Source organism: Cryptomeria japonica, chromosome 4 (genome assembly GCF_030272615.1).
Source record: "Cryptomeria japonica chromosome 4, Sugi_1.0, whole genome shotgun sequence".
Classification (NCBI taxonomy): domain Eukaryota; kingdom Viridiplantae; phylum Streptophyta; class Pinopsida; order Cupressales; family Cupressaceae; genus Cryptomeria; species Cryptomeria japonica.
This window is the reverse complement of record NC_081408.1, coordinates 490,693,578-490,701,158: the sequence shown is the minus strand read 5'-3', so window position 1 is coordinate 490,701,158 and position 7,581 is coordinate 490,693,578. Positions and strand designations below refer to the sequence as shown.

The window sequence follows — 7,581 nt, the reverse complement described above, 5'->3', positions numbered from 1 at the left end:
AGCTACATCATAGTTGATCCCAGAAAATAAGTTCCCTTATCATATGTATCCATCATGGTTGAGCTCTAAAGAAAGTTCAAATCATTATTTTCAATTTTAGAACGACCTATCATATGTATCCATCATGGTTGAGCTCTAATGAAAGCTCGAATCATTATTTTCAATTTTAGAACGACCTATCATATGTATCCATCATGGTTGAGCTCTAATGAAAGCTCGAATCATTATTTTCAATTTTAGAAAGACCTATCATATGTATCCATCATATTGAGCTCTAATGAAAGCAATGAAAGTATCATGGTTGATCCTGGAAAACAAGTTCCCTGTTTTCAGATCTATAATGCTAAAAAAGAACCATCACAAACTTTTAATCAAATTGAGGAATAAAGTATGTGCGCTTCCAGAGAAAGAGAAATTCCTGAAAAATTTGCAACAGTCAAAGCATGTAGCATTTCCACTCTTCATTCTTTCAGATCCATAATTTTGGAAAGAACTATCCTATGTATCCGTCATTTGATCCCTAATGACAGCACACCTTCATTGAAGATAGTAATGAAAGCATTGAAAGCTCTATCATAGTCAATCTTGCGAAACAGGTTGCTGTTTTCATCATCAAAGACCAACACCAACAGATGCCATAGCAAAAGGTGACAACATCAGATTACATATACGTACATAAAGCAAATAATTAGATAATATGCTACTTGTACTTTTTGTGTAGTTTCTGTCTGTTTATCTAAATATATTATTATGATGAATATAATACAATTTATGAGAAATTAAAAATATACAGGGAGCTCATAACCGCAGTGCAATCCTTGCAAATATAATGAGAAGTTAACATATGTTTGTTACGCAAAATGCAGCAGCTAAGGTGAAAATAGCTAAGGTGTTAATATAATGTACTTACCTACAAAATAGCCAAGGTGAAAAACTTTGACAATAATGCAATGGACAACTAAACAATAAGAATAAATTAATATGATAAACAATAGCGTAGAAAATATATACATTGTTTAGACTGATAAGATAACAACAGAATACCCTAACTGAACAACCATTATTTTAGTTTTATTGAAGACTACTGCAATTGGCACTACAATGCAGCCCTAAAACACAAAATGCAGCAGCAAAATAGGACTTTATTGAACAGTGTGGTGAACCTGATTTGAAAAAAATAAATGAACATTTGACCAAAAAATACAAAAACCATACAGCAATGATGAGCCAACCCAAATATTTCAGCTTCCAGAGAATGAGAAATTCCTGGAAATTTTGTAACGGTCAAAGCATGCATCTCCCTTCTTCATTGTTTCAGACAATATTTACATTTTCTAGACTGATGAGATAATATAATACCTTAACTGAACAACCATTATTTTATTTTTATTGAAGACTACTGTAATCGGAACTACCATGAAGCCCTAAAACACAGAATGAATCAGCACAACAGGACTTTATTGAACAGTGTGGTGAACCTGATTTGAAAAAAATGAATGAATGAATTAAATATTTGACCAAATAATACAAAAAACCTCTAGCAATGATGAGCCAACACAAATATTTCAGCTTGCCCCAGACCTTTCCAGAAAGAATGGGGCAAGATGGAGGCAGCTACGTGAGGATGACAGCAGCAAAACCCTATAAGCAGATTTGTCACAAACTTTAACAAACTGCAATAGAATACAATGACTCAATTTGATAGAAACATATTGACAGGTTTGTCATGAACTCCCTCTCGCATACTGCAATGGAAAACATCTGATCTATATGCATATGACTCAGGGCGATGGTATAATCCCACAGATAAGACTTTCATCCTGATCATAATCATTTCCAGCTAAACGAATGGTACCCAGGGTTTAAGGTTTATTCTCCTCTCAATTCTGGGATCGACACAAATGATCTATTAATTCATCTATGCACAACGTTTTAGGAACCAAAACATGTCTGGCATATATAGCTTTGGTTCTGGAGAGGCCACAACATTATCAGCACATGAAGAAGATCTTTGCAGTTTTCTGTATTCTCTGAGAGCACCTCTTTCCTGTCGTCATGAAACAAAAGAAACTCTTTCAAATATGCAAAAATAATGGTGTCATTAGGGACTTATTGTTAGCAAATTCAACAAACTATTTGATTATAAAGAGGCAAATTACCGAGGTTCTGAACCTAAAAGGTTGCATTGGTGTTGTTGTTGACTTTCTGCCTTGGCTAGATGACGATGAAGTCTGGGACAATCTACAAACCTGTTGAGGAGACGGGGGACAAGATTGTACCTGCAAAAGTTGAAGTCAGTCACTTGCTTTAATGGTAACTGGACTGAAGAATACGCCACTCTACTATGCATCTAACTACATACCAAAACAAAAATTTGCTACACTTATCTAAACAAAAATGATCAGCACATGAAAATATTTAAAAACCCCATTGAAATCAATGGAGTAATTAAGTGCATAAGTGGACGGGGCGATATTAACCTTCGTTCGTTTTGGATGGACCAAGCAGTACATAAGCAATGAAAGTGTGTGGAAGGGTCAAGGCCAATCCTCCATTGTTAGGTTATGATGGCAATTGTGGATAATATTTCAAATTTAGGTCAGTTTACCAGATTAGAGTACTAGATTAGAGTACTATGCTATATATTTGAATGATACTGAATGATACTACAGGACACAAAAGAGCCTTACCTTCTGGCCTGCATTCCAGCTATACTTATTTGCGGGATGTACCCTTTGTTCCACACCATCAGTTCTTCTGAATTCAGAGAAGCAGCATATCATGTAAAGAAGACCTAAAGCTAAAAATAATACAGAACAACATGAGAATTAAGAACAGGAAACTTACTTCTTTTTCCAGCTACTTGGGCTGAATATCTTTGCATGAAACGACTTCTTATGTGGTTCCATGAAGCCTTTTTCCAGATGTTCTGAACTTTCCTTATATTTCTCAAGTTGTGGATCTACTGAATGTGCAGTATTTTCCTGTTCATGGGCATGAATGGGTCCAGAGAATAATTCAAGAAAAGGATCACTGGAATCTTTAATGTTCTCAACTTTTTCTGAATCATCACGTTCATGCTCATGAAGAGTACTCAAGTTTGTCACCATGTTTCCCGATGTATCACTTACTATATTTTTGGTATGGGATGAAAAATCTTCCTCATTAAGTTTTGGCTGCTTGGATGATGGACAACTTTTTGCAGCATCTTTTTTATTGTTTCTCAATCGAAGTCTTCCTATTTCCATTGGTCCTGACTTACTGCACTTATCAGGATCATCAATGATTCTATTTTTTATGACTTGTTGATCCTTGGAGCCACTTAGACTGGATCGTTCATATGAAAAGTTAATCTTTTCATCTTGATTCTGTTTGCCTTCCTCCTCACTGCCTACATTGCTGTCATGATTAAATGCCATGTTGGACTGTTTGGCAGAATCTTTCTGACCTCCATACAATGCAAGTTTCTTCACTTCAGAGCAAAACTCTGCAAGATGTGTTAAGAAATCTTTCCTTGGGGTTTTACCAAAGAGATTACCTGCTGAAAATGTGCCCTTAATTGCTGAACCAGATTTCAGAGATGAACTCTGATTATCACTTGTAGGAGTTTTGTTGGATGTTAGTTTAGTGATTCCGGTAGAGCTTCTAACCCCTTTCTTCTCACTGCTTTCAGGGCTTCTAATCCCTTTCTTTTCACTGCTTTCAGGGGTTTTTACTGGAGTAGTAGTATTATAAACTATTTTCTTTTTAGTCCCTTTCTTCTCACTGCTTGCAGGGGTTGTTACTGGGGTAGTATTACTTGAAGTGCTCAGATTACCAATTGCTTGTTTTGCAACTCCTTTCTTCTCCATGCTCAAAGGACTTTGAGAGTCTTTGGCAGCAGTATACTGTTTGGAAAGTTTTGCAGGACTAATTGAAACATTTTTCGAACCCTGTAATTTGGCAGATTTCCCAACATTTGATGGTGTGGATGATTTGGGATTCTTTCCCATGCTTGATACAGAAGAAACACTACGTGGACGATTGGGATTATCATTTTCAGCATCTGCAAGGTATTTGCCTGTTCTGGATGCATGTTTGTTTCTATCTGCAGGTGATGGCTTCTTTAAATTCCTTGATGCATTTTCCTTTGTCTTCAATTCGTACAAAGAAGTTACTGAAGTTGACAGTGGACCCCCAGTTTTCTTGCAGTTGCGTGTACTGCACAGATAAAGAAACAATTTCAATTTCCCAAAATATCAATTCATTGAATGGTACCAGAAAAAACAGACAAAAATTTGAATGATTAATATGGTAAAATAAATACACACCTTGCAGTCCTGTCCCCTAGTGGCGTAGTGCTGGAAATGCTTGTTGCTGAAGTAGACCTAACAGGTCTTGGCTGTTTTACCTGCTACATGTTAGGATCTTGCTAGTGAGTTAAGAGGAAACTCTCAGAAATCAATTCCAAATATAGAAATTATAACTTGAACTGATAAGTAAAATATAAACCTTTGGCGACTCAAATAATGGAGCATCCAACAAGCTGGCTGCAGTTCTCGGATGATTACAATCTGCAATACAAAATTTCATTTGCATCACACTCCATCGAAAATTCTTCAATAGCATATATGTTTATCTGAAACAGTAAAAGCTAAGAACAAATTGAACTCAAAGATCTTATCAACCAAGGCTATGTAATTTACAACCCCTTTCGAAATTTACACATATGCTCACCATCACTGTGCAGTGGCACACACCAACACACACCATGTATGTTCGAATCTTACGAGAATGACTAGGCACAACTTAACAGTACGGACCAATGAGAAGATCTGAATAACATCCTAGCTATGCAACTTAAACCCGTCTCAAATTTTTCAATCTCATATCAAACAGTCACAGACAAACTTTCATTTAACTTACTGCAATGACTTTGTACCTTGCAAGGATAACCGATAAAACCATCAGAACAATCACATCCTCGTTTGCTAACAGATAAACAAATAATGCTTGTCCTAAACAAGTTCATCAAACTCTCTAAAAATGACTATGCAACTTGCAAGTATGAGATATCAACATCATGGATCAAATGTGGAGATTTTAATACTCTTCAAGGCTATGCAATTCATAGTTTTTCTCAAACTTCAAACACATAAACCCTGTGCACCAACATATGCATACTGATACACCATTAGAAGCCACGTATGCTCAAATCCTTTGACTAAAGATATAAAAAACTTAAGATATTAAAGATTTGAGATTTTTTACAGGAAAACAGAAAATCATTTGTCTGAAATGTCTGATTTCAATGGTTCATGTCGAGACCGCTCTTCAGACAAATGTGAAGATCTCAATATTAAAGATTTGAGATTTTCACAGGCAAACAGAATATCATGTGTCTGAAATATCTGATACCAATGGTTCATGTCTCCTTCGAGACCTCTCTTCAGACGAATGTGAAGATCTCAATATTAAGGATTTGAGATTTTCACAGGCAAACAGAATATCATGCGTCTGAAATGTCTGATTCCAATGATTCATGTCTTCTTGGAGACCTCTCGAGACAAATGTGAAGATCTCAAAAAATGAGGGCTATGAAACTCACAACCCATCTGAACAATTTTGATCACATACCAAACCCAACTCACTGCCACGATTTTCCACCTTGCATAGGATAAAACACTGGGGCAATCTACTATAAAACTGCTAAATATGAAAGGGTGATATAAACAAATTTGCTTCATCTACGTAGTTTGTCCGGACCAATAATTGTTTTAGCAGAATCAAGCCTAATTATGAATCGCACTTCCAGATCCCATCAGATAAGTGATACCCTGCCTCTAAAATCCCGACTCCTGAAAATCTTCGGAGTGCAAAAATCTCAAACCATGTTTTTCATTAATGGAAAGAGTTGCCTCTTTTTTATGAATGCAATGAAATATTATCATCAGAACCAAAAAGAGCTGGTCATCAAAGAAAATTTTCTACCAAATTGCATTCACAGTGAAATCAATGCATGCTCAAGAATGCATCTTCGGAGTGCAAAAATCTCAAACCATGTTTTTCATTAATGGAAAGACTTGCCTCTTTTTTATGAATGCAATGAAATATTACCATCAGAACCAAAAAGAGCTGGTCATCAAAGAACTTCAGGAATTTCTACCAAATTGCATTCACAGTGAAATCAATGCATGCTCAAGAATGCACCTTCGGAGTGCAAAAATCTCAAACCATGTTTTTCATTAATGGAAAGAGTTGCCTCTTTTTTATGAATGCAATGAAATATTACCATCAGAACCAAAAAGAGCTGGTCATCAAAGAACTTCAGGAATTTCTACCAAATTGCATTCACAGTGAAATCAATGCATGCTCAAGAATGCATCTTGTCATCTGTTTCGTGATGATGGGTAATGAAGTATAATCAGAAACATTGATGAAAAACTCTACAGGGTTAAATCCAGAAACACCATTACACAACAGAATGGACCATGGAAATCTAAAGGCCTTAATTAGGTGCCAAAGATATTAAATTTATGGATCCTCGACCATGCAAGATTATCCAATTTTAATTTTCACGCTCAAAATTTCAAACGCAGGGCCTAAATACTAAAAGCACTCAAACCCTTTATTACATAGATTGAAAAACCGTACCAGGCTTGCAGAACCAGGCATCATCATCCACAGGTTCCTCCAGTGCCAAGAAGTCCAACCATTTAGGTGCCCGAATATTTTCATAAAACTCATCCCTCACAAATCTGCTGTCAATATTCTTCCAATCTATATTCAAGACATCCATTCCTACAAGCAAAACAAAACACCACCACAACAACAATAATAACAAAAACTAAAAAGAAATCAGTAAATACTGCAGAAGCAATGTGAAATCTAACAAGAAAGGACCCAGGAAACAGAGAAAAAGAATCCTCAAATCCTGGTGGAAGCTCTTTCAAGCAACCCTGCACGCAAGAAGTATTTAAACTTCAACCAACTGGGTCGATTCTAAGCGTATTTCGCAACAGATTCTTCAAGATCGGTATCAATGTGTAGATAATATTGTGAGCTGTGAGACTGTAAAGTGTGATGCACAGTGAATCGTATGAATAACAGAGATAACATAAAAATGTATAATCCTCCGTATATAGGCTTTGCATTGTTGGAATGACGTACTAAGATTGAATACGAGGGCTATACTACAACGGTCAATATGGTGGATTCTCAGCCGTTGGATTGACTGGTCAAGGCTCTCCGAACCGTCGATTATTTTGACCGTTGTATGCTCTCCTTGGATTCTGTTTCATTTTATTTGTGGGAAGGCCCGGTGGTTCATTAATAGAGCCCGTGCTCCCAACGTTCTATTATTTTATTTAATTATAAATTATCTTTATTATATTGGAAATGGGTTTTATTTAAACAAAAATTTTTCCACAAAATATGGGTCCATGAAGAATAATTTAAAATTATATAATTAAATTTGGTTAAATTAGATATATTTACATGGACATTTTGACAGATTTTTCTTTTTATTTGCATTTGAAATTTCTTTACTTTATAGGGGCGAAAATGATCATTTTTGTATTTTTTTTCTTTCATTTTTGTTTA

General features: G+C 35.8%; 1 protein-coding gene across 2 annotated transcripts; it reads right to left on the bottom strand.

Annotated features, from left to right (window-relative positions):
• Positions 1-1,437: 1,437 nt before the first annotated feature.
• LOC131060387 (uncharacterized) lies at positions 1,438-7,170 on the bottom strand. Of its 2 annotated transcripts, none has more exons than XM_057993593.2 (7): positions 6,634-7,170; positions 4,492-4,553; positions 4,311-4,393; positions 2,848-4,200; positions 2,691-2,757; positions 2,160-2,279; positions 1,438-2,047 (listed from the first exon to the last, which is right to left on the bottom strand). In XM_057993593.2, exons 1-7 carry the CDS (start codon positions 6,776-6,778, stop codon positions 1,919-1,921), a joined length of 1,959 nt encoding a protein of 652 aa, XP_057849576.1. In that variant the 5' UTR covers positions 6,779-7,170; the 3' UTR covers positions 1,438-1,918. The 2 variants fall into 2 exon arrangements, with proteins under 2 accessions (XP_057849576.1, XP_057849577.1); XM_057993594.2 differs by having other exon boundaries at positions 4,311-4,390; positions 6,634-7,167.
• Between the last annotated feature and the right edge of the window lie 411 nt (positions 7,171-7,581).